Consider the following 22,903-nt stretch of genomic DNA (forward strand, 5'->3'; position numbering starts at 1 on the left):
GAAGTCTGGTGGAACCAGGAAGCAAAATCTCCGTCCTCTCTTCAAGCAGCTGGCTACATAAAAGCAGCCTCCTGCTCTGTTTGGTAAGAGTCTGGTTAGGATCAGCGTGTGGAAACACAGCCGCATATGTGTGTTCCTGTTTACACTGAGCGGGAGGTAATTGAGGAAGTCTGGGGAGCTCTCTGCTGCTCAGCGGGAGCTGTGTTACTACTGAACGCAACATCTCACATCTCTCTCCTGCTTTCTCCCCAGCTCCCTCTGTTTATCTCTTTTCTCTCTGTCCTCACATGCCTTTCCCTCTCTGTTCTCCTTGCCCTCTCCTTCCTCTCCTTCTTCCGCTGGAGGAAATATCTGCTTCTTAGAAGGAAGGATGCCATATCTGCCTCACCCTAGAAGAGCTGCACCAAAGAGGAGACAGGATTTTCTTTTCTCCTCCACCACAACAGGAGAGCTCAGTGTTCTAGCTTCATCTGTGGGAGCTGTGTTGCATCTGTCAGCGACACCTCCTTTTAACCTCCATATCAGGAGACAGCAGGGAGCAGCTAAGTCGACTCCCATGTGCATTAAAGCATGCAAATGAGTTCATCTTTGCGAACTTTCCCAGAAAGCTCAGAGCGCACTCAGTATGCAGAGATTCCCCTGTTTCTCTCCACACCTGCTTATCCTTACCTGAAACTGGCCGGTGTAGTCATCGTCTGTGGTGCCCTCTCTGCCCTCCTTCAACGCGATGAGGGTGAAACCTCTGAAATAAGCAGGGCTGGCTGCCAGGAGGACCACTGTAGGGAGGACAGAGAGTGTGTTTTCACTCCACAGAGACACTGAGCAGTACAGAGGCTTTACATTGACGCATCAGGGTCGCACTGCATGACGCAGGGTCACCCAGGATGAAGCCGAGGGGGAAAGCAGCATTCCTGTGAGCATCAGTGCGATATGGAAGAGTGAGGACTGTAAATAGGAGCTTAGCATCTCACCTTAGAATAATGTAGAGCCTATAAATCCCATGTAGGGAGTCTGGTGCGGGGAGCAGGCCAGGAATGAAAGCTATATACAGTAATGAGATGAGGGTGAAATTTTATTCAGTACGTCTCACCCTTGTACCCTAATTATTTTGATGCCTCCTTTAGTAAAATCATTTTACAAAGAAAACCATCTTTTAAACCTGACCTTGCATTTTCACACCAGCTCATTTATCTTCAAACTCGCTCCCAGCACCAAGAGGGAAGATGTCAATATTTTCAATCTTATCTGTTTTTTAAAAAAGTGAACTTATTTGCTACTTAAAGGCAGTAGAGGCTTATGGAATAACTTCTTTTTTTTATCCCTGGATGGTGTCCTTCACAGGTCCCTAATAGCTGATTAGAATTTACTCCCGGATTAGTAAATGTGGCGTCACAGCCAAAAATTGCATGATCTAAAGTAAGATCTCGGTGGGAGACTCTAAGACAAGGTGATCCTCCTTTTTCCTCCTTGTTTTTGTGTCAAAACTGTAGCATGAGATGAGAAAGAAGAGAAACTGTTTTAAACAGTTGTATTTTAAGTTGAAAACTGCTTATTGTTCAGTTTTAAACTCACCAAGAATCTCTAAGTAAGCCAGCGTTTTTTTTTCTCTATGTGGCCAAATCCAACAGGCAGGATTGCGACTTTAAATGTGTAGGGGTCAGCTTAATTGGAGCCAGATCTATATGTGCTGTTTGTTTGTGTGTGTGTGTGTGTGTGTGTGTGTGTGTCCACTTGCATGCAGGGAGAGGGGAGGAAGTGAATATAGGTCAGACATTATAACACTAAGTAGCCCTATCAAACCACAAGCCGCTCTGCAGGAGCCAGGGTAGGCAGACCGAATAGTTTGGAAATTTTGTTCCGCAGGCTGTAGTTTCTAATGCATTTTTAGAATACTTGGGTTAAATGTTAGAGGGAACATGGTGGTTATACATAAAGACTCAAGTTTTCCAGTAATAAATAAAGATAGAGAGTACACGTGCACCGTTTTCCATCTTGATAAACAGTCCACTTGATACATTTCGTGCAGGTTTACGCACAGATTGGGCAGATGGAGTCTGAAAACAAACTCTACCTCTATAAGTGCTGCCAGGCTGGTAGGTTTCCGGGTCCCCATCCATTCTGAGCCTGAACTCATGGTGCCCATCCCTCCGGGTCCCCTGGGTCTGCGCCCGTAGGATCCGCCCGCAGTACCCGTCCGACCTGCCTCCGGAAGGCTCCTCCACGAAAGCGACGGCGTTGCACACAAAACTAAAGACTAAATAATACTGCAAAAGCAGCAGATGCAAATACATTCCCATTTCGGAGCCGTATAGCCCGGAGATGAGTCTACAGTGGCAGTTCAATCAAAAACAAAAACCCAGTAGTGAAAAAGCGAAACAGCGGACAGAGGATCAGTTCCAGCTCCTTCCCCAGGAACTCCCTCCAAACTACAGCAGCGTCACAGTCAGTGGTAAAGGTGACGAGAGCGAGACGGAGACGATCCCATCCTGAACTGGAGAGCGCGTCTGAGGCGCACCACGGAGAAGCGGTGCTGAGCGGGGAGAGAGGACAGAGGCGCCGCTGCTGTTCCCGGATCACTGTGTTGATAGAGAGCCTGGAAGCAGCGGGGGGCCGCCAAATAACCGAGCGCGGGTGCACGCGGCTGTCTCCTTGACTTGAAGCGAGGGAAGGTCCAAACTGGAGTTCCGCACTATAATAAGAGCCAGCCCCCCCTAATACACACACAGAGAGACACACACACGCGCAGTAAACACGCTGTCTGTGTGTGTGTGTGGGGGGGGGGGGATCTCACACATGGAGCTGCCTCTTCGGGGGAAAATACAAATGTTCTGCCTGATGTGCTAATACGACAACTACTTTTGAATTCTGTATAGACTGTGAGCTACATGGAGGTTGAAAGACATGAAGTTAAGTTAGTCATTACAAACTCAAAAGTGAGTGTAGTCATATTAAAAGTAAATGAGAAATACAGTTCTGTTTATTAATCGTCATCTCTGTGCGCATTTACGCATCTTTTTCTCCAAAATTGACATGTTTCATGAAACAAATGAACAACGAACATGACTTCATTTTCTGCCCTGTGTAGTGAGTATTGTGGGCAACATGGGAATTGAAAGATTTCATGAAATTAGATAAGGTCATTGTAAACTAAACAGTTGGCAACATAGAATAAGTGTTTACTGGTCGCATTTACGCACATGACGAGTTTGTCGTGTTTCATGAAAAAATGAGAAACGAACATCACTTAATATGATTTCCTGATAAGCATTTGATGCTGTGTAGCTGCCAATATGCTGCGCTCTCTGGCTATAATAGACTCAAGGACACCTGAGCAGAAGCTTGGAGAACAACGAACTTCAAATGTTGAGTAATTGAATTTACTCCATTCTCATGATAAATTATTTACATTCCAATAAAGCTTTTCAAAAGAACTAACCTGATGTATGTTTATTTGATCATTTCTTGTGGATTCATGCACATGCACATTTTTCTACATAAACATTGGTGTATGTGAAGCACCTTCTCAGCTTTCCTCACAGCATCTCCTCACACACCGACTGTAATCCCTTTGTAAACACTTTTAGATACACATGCACTCACAATAAGAGTGAGCAGTGTGTGCCGGCCAGCAGGTGTCGCAAGAGTATCTTCGCACCTTTAGGTCGTCTGGAGCTACTTAGTAAATTTGTCACTCTCCTCATCACTGCACCCCTTTTACTCTTCCATCTTCTCAAGTTTTATTATGGTGTAGAGAAAAGTATGAGGGATTATGGAAATGCAGGGTTTAAGGTCTCATATTAAATGCGTAGTTTGGAGCAGACTGAAGCAAGAAGTTGAAGTTAGATGATATTTTGATCCATTTCCCCCTTTTTACTTTATTTTGTTCCTTATGACATTTTCAACCCTCCTTTTCTTCTGGCATGATTACAAAGAAACATGCACAACTTTGATTAACTGCAGCTTTCCTCATTTATTTAAAATACTATAATCAAGATCAACGTCTATTTTTTCAGTAACAAATGTTTGTGGGTTTGTGTGTAAATAATGAAACCTCACGGAAATAAACTGAATGAAATAAACTTCCACCCAACCGATTTGTTCTCGTATGCATGGCTTTGTTTCTGCATCGCCAAACGTGGTGTGTGTGTGTGTGTGTGTGTGTTTGTGTGTGTGTGTGTGTGTGTGTGTGTGTGTGTGTTTGTGTGTGTGTGTGTGTGTGTGTTTGCGTCCAAACCTGGGAAGTATTACCTAACTGAAAAACTCTCCTCGGAGCTGGAGATGGTTAAACTAACAGCATCAGCCTGCATGTCTGTGTGTGATGGATCCCATCTGGAGTGACTCTGCACTATAAACTCACTGACGGATGGCTGACGTCTGGAGTGTACCCTTGACCAAGATTTGGAGTCAAAACAACCCACTGACCTTTCAGAATGAAAACAACCTGTTTGCACACCCGCCAGTAACATTCCTGCATTCAAACATCCAACTTTTTTTTTTAATTTTTTTTTTTTACGTGGTGTGAAATCTTCTAGTCTGCCCGCTTGAACATCATGTGAAATGACCATGGGGAGTTTCATGCTGTTCAAAATTCACACTCAGGGTTGTTTACTGGCTCAGGGTAGTTTTCTCTGATACAATATTTACTCATATAGCCTACATATTTTAAGTTAGACAGATTCAACAGAGTGCGAAATAGTCTGCCTACTGTCCCACAGCCACTCTTAATAACATATGCATTTGTCTTTAGTCAACTTAAATAAGACTTTCATGAGGGTAATAAGGTTCTGATACAGGAAGAACGGGCCAAAAGGGTGTATTAAATATGAAAATTGCACTGATCTTGTGTGGAAGTCATTTCCTCTAATGCCTCAATATTGTGCTCAAGTGTGTAATAGAATTTCTGATTATTTTACAAAGCTTTTTTTTAAAATTCAGCTCAAAGAAGACATTCACTTCATTTAAGGGCCCTGTTGCTATCTGGAGTAATGAAGATGGATTGAATGGATTGAATTGTGTAGGCTATGTGCTCATTGTTACAAGAACACATTCCTCACTTTGTCTTGTGTTTCCATAAATGGTGATGGAGACATATTTCACTCAAGTAGAAGTGCCGCCACTTCATATCAATTTCACTTTTTTCAGAGTGCCTGTCAAGTAAATACAAATAAACATCAGTTTCCTATATAGTGAAGTGCTTTAAGGCCATAGGTCACTTGTGTGCCAAGATGACTGGTAGAAAAAAAGTCCAACAATGTCTCATGTTCAGTGTCCACACACATTCTGGAGTCACCCAGTTTTGTTTACAGCAAAGACAGAACTTCTTGAGTACTGTTTGTAGTCACTGAGCTAAGCTAGCTGTTGATTGTTAGTAGGCTGGCTGTTTGCTAAACCACAATGTCTCGCTTTCTATTTCTACATGAGGTTTATATATTGAAAATGTGACATGTCAGTATGTACGTTTTTGGTGTTGTTGGAAGGAACCTTTAATGGACTCAGAGACTGTATATAAAGATGGACCCAGGGAGGTGTAATATCACCAATTGGTTTGTATTGGAGCCAGTTTGAAGTAGAGGTCTTCACAGGTCCAATCGGTTCTGAGGAACGAGATAAAGGAAAAGGAGAACAGGGAAGTAAAACCAGCTGGAACATGAGCTGTTTGCTCCTGTTTTATACAGTCGACAAAGATGAGAAAAAGGTTCTGACGAGGGAACTGAAGTCAAAGTTATTTTAGGAAAATCAGTCGTCTACAAGATTTATGCTGTTAAATTAACTTTGGAATTTGATTCACTGATATTATATTTATTAATAATTCATATTAAATAAAATAAAGAGTAAATACCCAGTTGGCTACAAAAGGTTTTATTGTTGTTACAGGAGGTGGAATAGGATCTGTTATTATATGTTAATAAATTATATGCTATACATTTGTGTTTGAAACACAAATTAACACACAATAACACACAATTATTTTTGTTTCTATGATTTTACATTCATTCTTAGGACATTATTATTATAATATTGCTGCTCTTTCCCACTGCATCACGCTGCTGCTGGTGTTTGTGTTCTCTCTCTGTTCTGGTTGACCACATTTTGGATCTGGTCTGTTATGTTCTGGACTATCAGCTCTTTTTTGAAAATTAATTTATGCACGTCAGGTTCAGGTAGATTTTCCATGGGTCCGTGGGTCCGTCTGGAGACACACCCACTACCTCAGACCAAAGCTAACACTAGCTTACTGAGAACACCGAGTGCTGCACATTTAGGCTAATGTTAGCTACTTTAGTTAAATTGTGCTAACAATAGCCCGACTGCGAGTCCGATAGAGACCATAATGGCTCATTGAACACTACTGGGTCAAAACCTAGTATATGGCTGGACCATGTATAGTCAATGTGTGTAATTGTGGCCAATTTGTTACAGGGATAGTCAGTGGTAGTGTCTATAATGTGGCATTAAATGTTCATCTGCAATTTTCTGTTGTGGACCCAGTAATATTTGTTGTTAAAGTGTACTGAAGTAGCATATCACATGACATGGTTGAGCTACATTTGAATAAAAAAGAAAGGGGGGTATAAATGCAGTTGGAAGAACAATATTTTCTACTCATATCTTGGGATGTTTGATTTGAAAGAGAACTTTTAATTCTAATTATGACTATTCCAATTACCTTTCTGTTAACTCCTCCTGCTCTTTCATCTGTTTCACTCTGTCTCTCGTTTTTCACTCTGCATTGAGTGTTTTGTCAGAGTGATGGTTATTTGGGGTGTTTAACTGTGCGCTCTTCCTCATGCCATGTGCCTCTTTTCTGACTCTTTACTGGTTGATGATCACAAAGGCTGTGGTGGAAATTGTTTTGACAGCATTTTGGGTGTAGCACCCTTATGTCCACCCAGTTACCACAGTTACAGTCAAATCAAGCGTCAAATCAAGTCTCATGTTTTACCTGCAAGACTCGTGTTTTAATGCTGTTGTTCATCGTTTGTGATGTGAAAATATCAAAGAAATAAAAAGCTTGAGCCCTGGTATTAGTTCAGTTATAAAATCCAAACGCGCTGCAGAGCATCTCTCCTGCCAGTTGCTGACAGTGCTGTCAGCCGGAGAGTCGATAACACTGGATGGTTGAGGAGGAGATGCAGAGATGCAGGTATGTGTCTGTTTAAACAGAACTTTAACCAACTTCATTTAACACTGCAGCTGAGAGCGACGGAGCAGAAATAAAGTCACTCTGTGTCGCTGCTGTCCTCCGCTTCCATCATCTCACGCCAATTCATTTTGACAGAGCAATGGCCAATGGTGAAACTCCAACACTTGGCCGGCCAACCAATGGTGAAACTTCATCACTCTCTCAGGCACTCACTCACCCACTCATGGACAATCGCAGTTATAGGGCTGGTCCATGGCTGGCCCAGCCAAAAAAATGGTTTGATTGACTCAATATTTCTAGGGAAGTTGACGCTTTTTGAATGGGAGTCAATTGAAGCCAGGGATTTTTTGGAAACCAGCATCCAGCGGCTGTCAGTGGCTTCAGCCTTAAGCTGTGATAGTTGCCGCTTGGATGGGGCTAAGTAGTGTAACAGACAAAAATGTAAAAAGTCATGCAGCTTATTAATTTTGCTACTCAGCAATTGGTAAAGTATGATGTAATTACTTTTTCAATGAGTAATAAATAATGAGTAATTGATAAATTATTTCAATGAACTTGCCCACCACTGACTGAGACCTAGCTTACCTCCCAGTGTGCCTTGCTGCTGGAACAAACCTGCTGAAAGTCATGTATCAAAACTTATAGGCATATTTCACAACTTCAAGAAATGGGAAAATGTGGAGAACCGTCACACCTCCTTGCTTGTCAAAAAAACAGGCAGGTAAAGATTACCACTCTTTCACACCATCACCTACTAATGAATATCTTGCAACAAAATGCTAAGTGGGCCTAAGTGTACGTGGTTAGCACTATTCCAGGATTAGTCCTAACTGCCAAAAGTTAGGACCTTAATGTGAGAACATGAAAATTTTGGCAACTCTGATGCTCATCTCAAACATCTAAACCTGCCAGGCTTGTTCATTGGTTTGGTTAAAAAAACATAAAATCTGACAAGATAAAGGCACAATGGACGATTCTCTTTGCATATTAACAAACAGATCAGATGTTGACTTGTCAAATGCATGTGGAACTAATAACATCGGTAATGGCTGCACTCCTTTTCAGTGTGGGAATACAAAGGAACATCAGAGAGATTGCTGAACACTTGATTATTGCTTGATTGAATATACTGAACACATTGTATTTTAGTTTTATAGTGTGCACGAGACAGCATGCAGATGATTCCAATGCATTTTCTCTAATTAGATATCTAATATCATGTGTAACCAGATATCATGAGTCAAACTCTTGACAAGTCACATCAATAGTCACCGTCAGTTGAAAAGCTTGCATTTCGATATTTGGTGATTTTAAGATTTTCAGATAACATGAAGGATTTAGTTCCTTTTTATGAGCTGAGTCTTATGTCAGAAAAACACTGAAAACCCACTGAATTACCTTAAATTGCATTATCACAAAGCCTATAACAAAGCTTTTTTTCCCCCTTATTTCATAAAAAGTTGACATTTTGGAGATACACACACATGCAGTTCTCTGACAGAATCTTCCTAACATACTTGCTCGCTGCATGAAAAATTGTCCAGATATACTACGAGCAATGTTGCAGCAGAGTCTGAGTGTGTGAGATGTTTATAAATGCACTGGACAGAGCAGAGGGACAGATAGTTGCTGAGTGCCTGTAGGAGAGAGTCAGGAGCAGATCCGGAGCTTCGGGATGAATAACATCCACGAGTCACACCGGATTCTGCTCTGATCCGGAGCGGTTTACTGGCAGGAGGAGAGCTCAGACTTTATTTTTTAAACTTTGAGCAGCAGCAATGGTGAGTGCTCTGTCTGTGTGCGTCTGTGTGTCCATCTCTGTGGCTACTGGCTAGGCGGGCAAGGGGGTTTATATCAGTTTATATGTAGCAACATCATCATGCAGAAACCTACGTCAGGCCATGTGGGAAAAAGATTTTAGAAGAGCTTGGGAAAATGGTATTTTGATGCTAAAACATATGCACTTAGACCAAAATTTGAATTTTCGGATTTGAATACATATGGAAACTACAGAATAATATAAAAACCTCGGAAAATAAATCAATAAATAAATAATAATAATAACAATGGACCCACCCTTTAAACCTGTTATGTATGAAAAATAAGGTGTGATATTACTACGTTCAGGAGCATATAGTCATATCAAAGCAAGTAGCTTTAAAAGTAGTGTAGGAAACTGGTTGCTATTTTATAATGACTTTCCCCATTGTGATATAGAATATAGGCTCTCTATGTTATCCATTTAACAGTGGAGGGCTCAGAGCCAGAGAGCCATCAGAGACAAATGAGATCTATATATCAAATTAAAGCACTTGATGAAATCCATTGTATCTAATACTGAGCAAATTGGCCAAAGTTGAATGAAGTGGGGAAAAAACTGGAAGCCAAGGAAGGTGTAAGTATATTGGCTCTCTTGTATAAAGTTAGTTGAAATGTCATTTGTACCCTTTTGGCCTCAAGGCCAAGCAGCAAACTCTGTTATCTCTGCTCTGTTGAGGAGACATCCATCAGTCATGTCATCATGTCTTTGTTCAAGACAGCACACTGCCGAGCTCAGGCATGGACACACACACACACACACACACACACACACACACACACACACACTAGATGACCACACACAGCACCGACATGCTGGCAAATGATCGCTGATTGTATCAGTGCATAGATAAGAGAACACCAGACAGTTGTAATCAACTCTGCACATCAAACATAATTACAACAGATTGTGTGTGTGGAACATGAGGGTGTGTGTGTTCATCTGAATGTGTATCTGCACATGCACAATTACACACTGTAAATATACCATATTTTATAATGATATAGTAGTTGTGTTGTAAGATATAGTCAATGTAGACAAGAGCTTAAAGTGAGAAAAAAAAAAAAAATTTCATTTTACAAATGAAAAGTCTAATTTTGAAGCAATATAACAAAAAACTGCTCATTTCAATGCAGTGAAACGTTTTGTGGCTTGGTCTGGTATGACCAGAAGCTTATGGTAGCTAATGTTAGCAAACTTTAGATAGATATTACAATGTAGACAATACTGAGTCAAGAGTCTTTATGTCTCTACTTGTGCTACTGTTACACTACGTTTTAGTATGTCACAGATAAACATTTCAATGGTTTTATTACAGTAAACACACCTTATCTCACAAGGAGAAATGTTTGTTATTTCCTGCTTATGGTCCTATTACACTCGCTTTCATATTGTCTAATGATGATGTCTTTACAGTAAATGGCTTGAGAGAATCTTGAAGGGAAATTCAATGTGCAATTTTCTTGTAATTGCCACTTGGCCACTGTTCAGCAAAAGTTATATAATCTTTTTTTAAAGCTGCACTTATCAATATTTTTATGTTAACAATGTATCAGATATCTTATCAGATTAGGGGTCAATTATACACCTTTAGAAGGTAATATATCAATTTTATATGTACAGATTTTCCTGCTGCACACAAGTGGCAAAAAAAATCTATTATTGCTACTAAATGTACAAGTTTATGCAATTATAGCATCTTTTAAATTATTCAGATGGCAATAATTCTGGTGGCGAGGGTTTGTTTTCTAGAAAAATAGATCATTTTTTACATCCTATATACAGTATAGTGGCTTTAAACTCTGTAGCATACTGTTGCACAATGTTGAGTAATTTAACAGCTGCAAAAGAAGTCAGTCAATCAGCAGGTACAAGTTGCAGGTGCATTTGCAACTGCAAAATCATCTAATAACTCAAGCTGACCACTAAAAATCATGCCATGTCAAATTATACCAATAAAGAAAACCAGCATTCACAAGCTAAAACTAACTGTGATGGACATACATGTACATGTTCCATGTAGGGTAGCAAATACTGCTAATTGGCATGCAACAATGTGTGCAAGGGTGATTAGTTGACAAACTGTGGTCTAGTGTTCCGACCGATTTATTGTTTCATCAATAAGAAAAGAAAATGACATAGAAACGACAAGACTGAGTTACTGAGATTCAGGTGGAATCGTGCAAAAGATGATGACATGCCAATGACATACTGTTTTATTCCTCCAAAAAGATGAGACACGCAGTCCCACATTAGAGTCAGCTTCTTTTCTATTGGCTGTCTCTCCTCACTGGAGTGCAGCTCTGTGTCCGGTGGAAATCACCACCTCCAGACGGCTGACGGCCAACAAATTATAGGGACTGAACATCTATTACAAAGTGTCAGTCAGTCGCATTTATCCAAAATGATTTCAAAGTATGAAGCATAATTTGCATGCACTCATACCTCCCAAAGATAAATGAATCATTCATGACAGATTGGTGAAGATATAACAGTGTGAAAGCACAGATATGGATATTACTTTCATGCAGTCCCCATGCATGGACATCTCTGTTCCACTTCCAAACCCACACTGCCCTGACACTCACCACAAATATCTGGTGCTGCCAATCAAATTTAACAAGCTATAGATGGGGGAGGCGATGTTGGTTGGGGAGGTTGTGGTAGTGGTAGTCCTCAGAGCAAGACAAGAAAAAGACTGAAAGTAAAGAGATTTAGACGTGGGGAGCAGGGGGGAGTGACAGAGAACTGGCTGCAGGTAGAGCAATGTTTAATGGCACTGGGCTGTGCTCTCCGTGTGTTTATGGAACCAAAGGTTTCACTCCATGTTGTCCAAGCCATGTGATCACTAATTAAGGACTGCCGGGAGTTAAATACAATACAGTTGAGACACCACAAAATATTGGAATAACTGTTAAGAGGGGGTGGGGAAAATAATCACCCAGCTCACAATTCTAATGAGAAGAAAAAGAAATGCTTCAAAAGTAATTCGACCTCATCAAATCTTGAAACAGTACCAGCCGTGTATATCCACCACAGGATGGAATAATTGAGCTGACATTTGGAGAAGGAGCATGCGATCGGCTCTCCTGTGTTCTTCCAACCAATCTACACTTCTGTTAAATGTATTCTGACTGCATGGGACTCTCAGTTCTGACACTTTCTCATCCTCACACCAGCCTTACACCTTTGTAAAAATGCACTTATTTTTTAACCTCCCAAAAAGCAGAAGAACATGAAGAAGAAGTTTGGAAAAAGACTATTCCAGTTGTGAAATCATACGTAAGTATAGAACCATAGCTAATCTTGCTGCACATAATGGTAGCTGAGATGACATTTTGGAGAAGCTACACTCTGCGAGTAATTCTCACCTGTTAACTCTGTACACTGGTTACTCCTATTTTGCTCTGACAGGCCCTGCCTAAGGCTCTGTGAGCACAAATACTGTCTGTCTGGCTGACTGGCAGATGTGCCGTCTTTCTGCAAAAGTTGCATCACCTCATTGACAAACGTCATCATCATTAGCTTCTCCGCTATGTCAGCCTCTTCAGGACTGTGTATCGATGGCTTAACTACTGCTGGACTCTGAAAACAACTTTAAAAACACTGAAGTCTTGTCTGGAACATTGCTTTGACTTTTTCAGCGGTTCTGGTGAGACTTTACATTATAACGGAGAGTCAGTCCGATGAATTAGAGCCCATGGAAATGGTTTTTTGATCTTTTTTTCTTCCCTATTCTCCACTTTCTCTCTCTCATCTCTCTTTCCTTCTCATCTTTCAGAACCTCCCTTCTTCACTCTTCTTAAAGGATATAATGAAGTTAAAGTTAATTGAAGTTAATTTTTAACTCGTTCTTTGGTCTAACACACTAATTCAATGCTGTACTAGATTTTTGCATAAAGATATACTGTACCCATCTAGTCAGCAACAAAGAAGAAGGCTGCTCAGGGAAAAGCATTACCGTGAGGTGAATGCCACAATTTTGTCTTTGCAGAAATGAACAGTGTGAGTCTGTTAGGTGTTACAGACTAACATGTCCCAGTGATATGATTAATCTTTGTCAGTAATGAGTAGTGTAGTTCAAAATTCAGTCATTACATTACAGTTACTGATCCTAATAAGCCTCTGTTACTTTAACATTTTGGGTGTTACACGGCCCGACATAACCGATGGCTGAATGGCTCAGGGCCAGTAAAAGTGTATGCAGGGCTAATTGATTGGCTGTCACTGGCCTGGAGAAGGACTGTTCATGGGTAAGTCCCTTCAAAAAAAAAGAGAATAACCCAGCCACAGAGAAGCAGCTACAGCACGTTGCTGTCCTTGCTCGTCGGAAGAGATGCACCATTTCAAGGGCAGAGAGCCCGGTGGAGGAAGAGGTAGCTCACGTGCCTGCTAACTTTAACCTGCTAGCTTTGGGGGATAACAGAAAATATAGTTGTATAGTAATTTAATAACAATATAGTATTACCATCTGTCTGTGTTGCCATTGGACAGCGAGCTGTGGGGCTGTTTGAAAACACTCTTAAGTCTTCAGCTCATGTCAAGCTCATTTTTGTCTTTTCATTGTTATTTGAAACACAATGCCTCTTCCTTTGTGTGTTTCAAATGCTTTCAACAGTTTTGACAGGGTTACAGAAATGTACTACTTCCTTGATGCAGTTATGATTATAGTTATAAGCTGAAACTAATTTTTAAAATAATCTCAAATGAATTCCCCCTTTACCCAGATTCTCCTTATAGAAGAGGACACTGTTGGCAGCAATGAATAACTCTCTTCGTTTATACACTATTCATTTACTGATCCAATATGTACCTAATTTTATATTGTGCTTATTTGTGTAATACATCAACATTACTTATCCATAACTAAAGGAAAACAACCAAATCTAAAGGGAACTTCACTGTTGTATGTTTTATGTAGACAATGAATAAATCACCAAAATTACAGAAAAAATAGTTATTTTCATTTTTTGGCAGAGAAATATACAAGGGGCCAGTAAAACTCTGATCTACTGGCCAAGTGGGCCAGTGGGGAAAATATGTTATGTTGGACCCTGATTCAGGTGTGTTTTCTGTCTTAACAGCAGTTTTATAGGAGAGTTGATACATTTTTTTTGCATTATTCAATATACAGACAGGTCCAGGACTTGTTAACGTTAGCTTGGTGCAGGGGCTGGAGGCGGAGGGAGGTGGCAAGCCCCAACCAAAAGAGGAGGAATACACCTTGGCATACCTCCAAAGTTGTTTTCTGTCTTTCTGATATGGAGGGTATATGAACCCTTTGGCTTCACTGTGAGGATAAGACCTATCACGTGCTACACGTAGTCACCAAGGCTGAGCTAGCTGTTGAAACACTGGAGTAGCAGAACATAAATGTAGAGATTCATTCCAAGAAAATGTGCACAACGTAATTGGGGAAACAATTTAGTGGTATATAAACATAACTTGTAGAAGACAGGGTTGGCTTTCGCTGATGTGTGCCTTCATATAAAAGTAAACATACTCGGGGCTACGGTGGCTACAGGGATACCATGTGGGGACCTCAAGAACTGTGAAGAATTGGCTCTCGTGGGCTGCTTGTGTTTTCTACATTATGTTCCTGATGCTTGTGGAGATTGTTGAGTGTCACAACAAGAAGCAAGATGAAAAAAGGCTCAGGTATCTTCTCCTTTTCAGTAGCAAAGACATAACCTGCTCATCACAATCACCGCTCCCTATCACAGTGACTGAAACAACGTAAATGTGATGACTGCTTCGACATTATTATTCATTATTTATTAAGGAAACAAGGCAGACCTTCTCACTGTTGCTCATGTCACAAAGTGAATGTAAGAATGTCAACAGTGGGGAATATAACTGAAACACAATATGACTGGAACACTATCGTACATCTGTTCAGTGTTGACATTAGAGTCTTCTCAGTGTCAGTAGGCAGTAACTTTTTCATTTTCTTTTCTTCTTCATAGTGTTTCTGGGTCTTATCTGACCCCACATGAAAGCTGAGGCACTGACCAAAAACAAAATCTGTTTGACATCAATGCAAATCTGCTGCTGCTGCAGCTCATGACCATAATGACTTTTTTAAAGATTGTACTGATCGCCGGCATACTTCAGGATATTGGATGGACTTTGTGCCACTTTGAGCATAAGCATGAATTATTGAAACGGGTGGAGGTGAAATGAGGCAGTTCAACAGGTTGAGTCAGTGTCCCTCTAGTTCTTTTTGCTGTGGCTCTGTCTATGTAGCAAAGTGTTGCTGAGTTCATCCAGGGGGAACTGACATGAATATGAAAATGGAAAAGTTCATGACACCGTATTTTAAGTCCAGAAAAATTGCAGCATACCACATCAGCAGAGCGACACACAGCCCAAGAACCAGACAATTGGATGCACACAAGTTTGTAACACCTTTTCCTCTTTCTCTCACAAACACACACACACATTTACAATTCCTGTTCCACATCTCACCTAAAAATTGAACGCCAGTCTGCATTTTCTGCTCAGTCATGATTTTATAACCTACTTTTCCTGCAAGAATATATGTAAAGAGTTTGCTACTAACAGCACATAATTGGTTTGTGGGATTTAAGGTAGTGTTTGCGGTAGTTCAGTTAAAAGGTTTCACAATCCATTGTTGCGGGAAAAGCAGAAAACTTCCTCAACCAGGCTTGGATCATTGCATGATGAACAGAGGGAAAAATTATCTCTCGCAAAAACAAAAAGTTGCTAAAACACAGAAGCAGAATCGTCAAAAGAAATCATTGTTGAGAATGTCTTTGAAGTACATTTTGCAAACATGCTGCAGTTGTATTTTGCGCTGAAACGGTGGGAGTCATCTGAGGAAAAGTAATCTGTTGATGTTAAAAATATGATTCTATGTCTTGATGTTGACATATAACCTTAAGTTTCAGATTGTCAGGAATCTCTGAGAGCCATCGTATTTCATAAAGCAACAAACTGCTCATCGCATTGTGAATCATTGTATGTTGCCAACAAAACTAAGTTGCTATGGATGTCTCCTTTAATATTTCTTGATTTGCTAGCCAGGCTGAGTCTTTTTATCAGACAAATGTTGCAGCAGCAGCATCATCTCGGGGGGGATATATTCTGGAGAGCGATGCTTGAAAATAATTCGGAAAAGGACTGGGTCAGCAATCTGTGTAAGAGGAAGGAAATTTTCCTCAAGTTGAGCTTTTTCTCCTTCAGAGAAAAAGTGGGAACTGGGAAGTGGCAGCAAGAGGTAAATGGCTGCTGCTTTGGCTGCAGAGAGAGGTACTGTAAGGTCAATGGATCAACAAATGCCCTCTATTTCACATTAAATACACCTGTACACAAAATAGGCAAAATTATGACATTCAGATCATATACACACAGTACAGTAAGCTCTCAGTGTGGTTTGTACACTATGGGATATGTTGTATTAGTTTGCAACGGGACCATATTTTGTTTGATTTTGTAGATAACACCCCAAAATGATGATGCTTGTGTGACAGGTTTTACAGAGGTTTCATGGTCTTTTCTGGTCCTGAATGGGGGTTTTCAGGTGTTATTTCATTCAGTCTGACAAACATCTTATGGTCAGGGAAATCCCTAATACAGTATAAGTAGTATGAGTGACATCCAATCCCAATGTTCATTGCCAGTGCAGGAAGTAATCTTTCCTTTATGTAACAAGGTAAGAAAGTGAAGTGATGCAGGAGACCGGAGTTCCCCTCCTGTCATGCGCTTGCAATTAATGTTCACCTTTTTATCAACCCTTAACAATCTTTCTGTAAACTTAACCTTACCTTAGCTGCCATGCACACCTATTGTAGAAAGCTGGGATTCTAAAAATGTTGTCACGGAACATACTAAAAACTCAAAATGTTTTCACTGGACGTATTACAAGGTTTTGAATGATCATCCAAAATGATTGAGTGATTGGACTGAAATCTCATGATTCAGGAGTTGGAATGAATTTTCTAAATGCAATCAAAATTTATATAAACTGATACTGGTCACCAACCAACTACATCAAACAGAAAAAGTTCTCTCAAGTACAAATTGACAGTCAAGCCCTTACAGGACAGAAACTCCTTTCAAAATTTTAGAAGGTGGGAATATTCTCTCTTTGTGAAGAGTTTTGTGTTTACAGTAGCATCTCTTATGCCTCATGACAATTGTGGGAATATCTTCAAGGATGGATCATTGTATTAGTTGACAACCTGGGTATTTATTGTCTTAAAGGTAAATACTTTTTTTAAATTCATGTTAGCAATCTAGATTTTACATGACAAGGTCACCACATTATTTTAACTGTAACTTTATATGCCCTAGGTCAGTTCAGATTTGAGTCTGTCAAGGAGTGCCATCAATGTGTTTTGGACATCATGTGGATATTCACAGGGTCATTAAGGATTTTAGAAATACTTGAGTCCAAGTCCCCTGGTGCGTGGTAGCCCTGGATATTCATGTATTCATGATCCTCAGATGATGAATCCTAATGTTTTTGGTGACCTCATGACCTTTCCTGTAGGGCCACTATAAGAAGTTTTTCATTTGTACTGAAGAGATCCCAGCACACTGTTGCCATCTTGGTCTCTGGGCTGGGGGCAGTATGTATTCCCAGTGTGGCAGGTCCTGTGAACTTGTGTCTCTTACTACTTCAGAGTATGCTTGGCAAGGAGTGCATTGGGTACAAAGTGATTTCTCAACAGCAAGAAGACCTTGGCTGTGTTTCACGGAGGTTTTTTGGATTATTATTGCTACTCACAGCCGCATTGCCTGTACGTGCCAGAGCAATCAACACCGATGGGAAACAGCTGGGACTCTGCACACCCCTGGCGTCTGGGCTCGGGGCAAACACTTAGTCATGGCCGGCTGGCGCTCCTGCAGTGAGTTTCCATCACAATCTGCTTGGATACTTTGCAGTTTATTCCTCTGTCCTGATGCATGGGCAAACTCAGGTGCTGGAGCAAATCATTGGTCCAGTGGACTGGTCATCTGCCACCCTGTTTCGGAGTTTATAAGGTCTCCTGTTCATGTTGCTCCTGCTCTCCGGAGATATGCACCTCAATCTCAGGAGCGCTGTGGGGCAGTGGTGCTGGTTTTGGGCCCAAGTGTGTCCAGGACTCCTCCGGTGTCCGTCATGGCGAGTGGTTGAAACAAACAACTTCCACAAGTGTATTCATGGTGCCCAGTTACCAATGTTTTAGATAAGATAGACCTGGTGGAAGAGGAGAAGGGGTGCTTTTTATGTAAGAGAAGACATCAAATGTGAACATGTGGTTTACAATGCAGGTAACATCTGCAGATGATATGTTCCATCATCAGTCACAGAGGTCTTGAGAGAGTACAAACTCAACAAAGAATTATTACTTATGGGTGATTTTAAAGTGATCTGGGAGGATAAATCTAAGAGGAAAAAAAACTAAAAATGATCACAGAGAGATTCCACCTAGAACAACTACTTAAAGGCCCAACTAGGATTGCAAAATGCTCCAGTACACAAATTGATCTGATATTTACCAACAAACCAGAAAGAATAACTAAAATAATTATATTATAATTTAATCAGTGGTTTATCAGATCATAACCTATCCCTATATGCGAGGAAACTGTGGGTGATGTACTGTCCTCTGATGATCTGGATTGTGGCTGTGATACTTGTGCTCACAGAATCAACACTGTGAGGGAAAGATTTAATGTGAGGATAAAGACAAAATATAAAAATAACAATAATAATAAAAACAATTTATTGTGGTTTAATAAAAATTTGTGGAAACTAATGAAATCTAGAGATGCTGCACTAAGGAAGGCCATTAAAACTAGAAGAGACACTGACATGCTGATTTATAAAGGTTTAAGGAGCAAAGTTATCCAAGAGCAAATATGAGCTACATCTTGTTTTTATCTCAATATATTGAGTGAGGCAAAAGGCAACAGTAAACTGATCTGGAAAAACATTGATAATCTCACAAGGAGGGACCCAAAATTTTTAGGAGATTTTAAACTGAAAGTACAGGGAAAGTTAATTGAAGATCATCTTACTGTTGCTTCTGTCTTTAATACTTTTTTTCTTGCTACAGACGAGGTTTTTGAGCTGGTCGAGACTAATGAATTACAAGTAAACTAAATCATCAGCTCCTTAAAAAGCTCCAAAAACAGAGATGCTTTCCAATTTGACACCATGTTTGTTAAATCACACAAAGATATTTTAACTCCAACTATTGCTCATTTAAAACTTGTCTTTTAAACACAGCTCCTTTCCTGATGACTGGAAATGTGCCATTGTCACGTCTATTTTTAAATGTGGAGACCGCCTTGAAGCCAGTAACTACAGACTGATAAGTATACTGCCAGTACTGTCAAAGGTTGCTGAGAAAGTTGTCATTGAACAACTGTGACAACATTTCTTAATACAAGCAATTTTGGTCTGTGTTGTATGCAATTTGGCTTTCAAGCAAATCATTCCACTGAAACTGCTACCTTGCACTTAATAGAGCAAATTAAATCAAGACTTGATAAAGGAGGAGTAGTTGGTGCTGTATTTTTAGATTTGCGAAAAGCATTTGACACAGTCAATCATGATGTTTTAATATTGAAACTCTCTAAATTTAACTTCTCATCTGGAGCACTGGCATGGATGTCTTCATATTTATCTAATAGGATGTTAGGCACTGTCCAGTAATGATGAATAATTATGTCCGTGTCTAAATGTAAAAAAGACTAAATGTATGTTTTTTTTCCCGTGGTTTTTTCTTATGGTTAAACCTCCTAGCACTGATATTCTCATTATAGGTGAAAGGATTGACATAGTCACTGATTTTAAATGTCTTGGCATGGTACTGGATCCAAATTTAAACTTTAAGAGACATTTTTTTAAAAATGGTTAAAACCATAAAGTAAAACTTAGTGAATTTCAGACATATTAGAAACTGTCTCTGGTGCAGCCAAGATATTTATGCATGCTATGGTTCTTTCCCATTTGTCTTTTTGCATAAAATGTTGGGGGCAGGCTGGAGAAACAGCCATAAAACCTCTTGAGTCCTTATACAAAGAAACTCTAAGAATCCTTGACAAAAAGCCAATGCAATGAATTTCCATCACTGTAGGGTCCTGGAGAAATACAATTTACTGAGCAGTGAGAATTTTAGATTATTTTCAAATATGTGCCTAGTTTATAAAATTTTAAATGGTTTGGCCCCTCCTCCACTATGTGATTTTGTGTATACTTGCTCAGTAAATTCTATTAGATCCTCCAGAATATCCTCCATACGAGACTGTACCATACCATTTCACCGCACTGCATTTGGGCAGTCAGCTTTCTCTGTAACAGCTACAAATCTGTGGAACACCCTGCCTGATGATGTGAGGAGCTGCAGCTCTATCAGTGCTTTCAAAACCAACTTAAAAAGTTGAGCAGCTCTGTACTCACTGACTTTTGACAAGCATACATTTATAATGTGCTGTTGTGTGTAGTTTTGTATTTCGTGTCTTGTGTGTTCTTTTTTGCATAACTTTGTATGTTGTTTTTATTCTGTGCTGTTTTTGGGGGGTTTTTTTGCTCTTTTGCTTTGACCTGCCAAGGGACTACAGATGTGAATTATCTTGCAGCTATAATCTGGTACGGTGCATCAAATGGTGACATTTATGTTTGAATGATACACTGTCCCTGTCAAATAAAATAAACAAAAAAATAAAATTATTGTTAAAATAAAATGTGCAGGAGGATGAACTTTTCTATGTTGACAGTGAAATATCATCACCATGAGGTCAAAATCCAATGTTTGCCTACAAGACAACTCACAATCTAATAGTTAAATTACCATGAAGTTTGCTGAGTACATTCATGTTTCAATGAGGATAAACAGCAGGTTTTAACAACCCCATAATCTTTCTTCTAGCACCACCCTCCACATAAACCTTACATTCTTAGCTCCACCATAGATAAGAACAACAAAAACTGTTCACTTTTTCAGCTTGGTGGAGCTCCTAGCAGAGCTTTAGCCTTGTGTTACACCAGCTGTTGCTCCTGTTGCTGTTGGCCATTACGGTCTCACAAGGCCATTAATTGGCAGGCCTTCACCTTGATTAAATGACAACTGTTTGCCACTGACAGCCCAGCATTGCCTACAGGTGTTGTGCTTATAGTGGCAGCAGATGGTGGCATGTGTTGGCTTTGCTCCTGCAGTTGTCTTGGCTAATGAAGTGGGTGGATCTGATTATTTTAACAGGAAACCAAACTTGAACTACCATATCAATCAACTTCACTACAGGATTATTTAGATTTTATATGTATATATGTGTTTGTTTGTTAAGCCACGCTAGCAGTACAGCTCAAAGGATGGCAATATCGTCAATCCACCACTTTGGTCCAGACTGAAAAATATTATCTCAACATCTCTTTGTTGGATTACGAAATTCTGTGTGGATAACAGATGACGCTTACTGACTCTGATGATCCTCTGACTCTTTATCTAGAACAACCATGAGGCTGACATTTGTAATTTTGAGCAAAATCTCTCAACAACTACTTAGATGGATTGCCATGAAATTTGGTACAGACATTCATTCTCTTTATGAAATTCCAGCAGGCTGTATGCTACCAGCCATGTAAAGCTGCCATGGAGTTATTATAGGACCTGGATACTGGACTCAAAGAAGGTGCCTATTCACTTGAATGAAAATTGATCACCTGGTGCATGAGCCAAAAAAGTTTTTTAGCTTCCGGATTTCCTTCCACATCATGCGGCCCACTGAATATGCACAGTAGTGTTTCTCCCGTGGCCCTGCCCACGCATTCCCGCTTGGCCCATAGACTTGACATTAGGATGATGTCACAAACTTTAACATCACTTTTCTCGGCTCAGGGAAAGTTTTATTACAATAAAACCTTCATGGATTAAAAATTCATATTACAAAGAATAATTATTGACTTTGTTTGCTGTTCAAGTTGTCCTGTTCAACTGTTTTCTGTTTTACAGACTTGTCTTTTATAGTGGTGGTCTATGGAGAAAATGCTTTTTTGGGCCAAAGGAGATTTTTTTCACTGCAATACACTGCAAAATCTCTTAATACATCCATGAAAGCTGCCCTCTACATATGCAGTTTTTCACTCTTCCATTCCCACTGCCTGTTGCACTGTTGGACAATAGTGTTCACCCATCCTCCTCAAGATGCACCGGAAGCCAGGATGGCTTTTGTGCTCATTTAATTTGGAACCAATTTCCCAATGCTTGTGAACACTTGTAAAGGGAGTCCAGCCTTTAGCATAACCCTTTAAAGTATAAGTCCTCCATTTCCCCTTTCTATTTTTCTGCTAAATCATTTAGCAACTTGCCAGGAACCTGAGAAATGCCACAGATAAAAATCTTTCATTTGGGAGATGATTTTTTTTTAGAGCCCAAGGTGTCTGTTGCAGCACAAGTACAGTCAGCCACTAATGTTTTTAAAATTTTGTGGGGACATTAAAGTCCTTGAAGATCTCATTTAAATCCCCACAAGTCTCTGCATGTGTGTGTGTATTTGTGTGTGTGTGTTTAGATGCTGTGTAGTTGCAGCCTTTCCTGGGGCACATACTGGCTGTCCTTTATTACCTTTGCAAAGAGCCTAAGGCCTTGCAGCCTTACAGCATTTACAATAGCTGTACAGCCCTAAATTGCCTGTTGTCGTCCCAAAGCAAACTCATCCATTTTGCTGCATGTATTATCATATTTCTAAATCCACCTGATACACTTTTGGAACTAATTGACCACTTTCTGTGGAAATGAAGCATCAAAGACAAACAGGGACCCCCACATCTAATTTCCGTGAACACTTTCAGTATAGCCTCAAGAATATACATATATACACACGCACACACACTCGTTCATGCACAAACACACACACAGGCTTACTAAAGCCTTATAGAGTTTAAAACTCAAATCTTCTAAATTCTCTGGTGAGCAGACTTCCTCATA

At 40.1% G+C, this 22,903-nt stretch overlaps 1 protein-coding gene across 1 annotated transcript in view; it reads right to left on the bottom strand.

Moving 5' to 3' along the window:
- Positions 1 to 2,731, bottom strand: part of LOC121896922 (spondin-1-like) — a 98,038-nt gene extending 95,307 nt beyond the window's left edge. The window contains exons 1-2 of the mRNA XM_042411011.1: positions 2,072 to 2,731; positions 670 to 776 (exon numbers count right to left, since the gene is read on the bottom strand). Of these exons, the coding sequence (XP_042266945.1) occupies positions 670 to 776; positions 2,072 to 2,297 (333 nt within the window). The 5' untranslated portion in view covers positions 2,298 to 2,731. The remainder of the gene's footprint in view (positions 1 to 669; positions 777 to 2,071) is intronic.
- Between the last annotated feature and the right edge of the window lie 20,172 nt (positions 2,732 to 22,903).

The sequence above is a fragment of the Thunnus maccoyii genome, chromosome 5, assembly GCF_910596095.1.
Source record: "Thunnus maccoyii chromosome 5, fThuMac1.1, whole genome shotgun sequence".
NCBI classification, from domain to species: Eukaryota; Metazoa; Chordata; class Actinopteri; order Scombriformes; family Scombridae; genus Thunnus; species Thunnus maccoyii.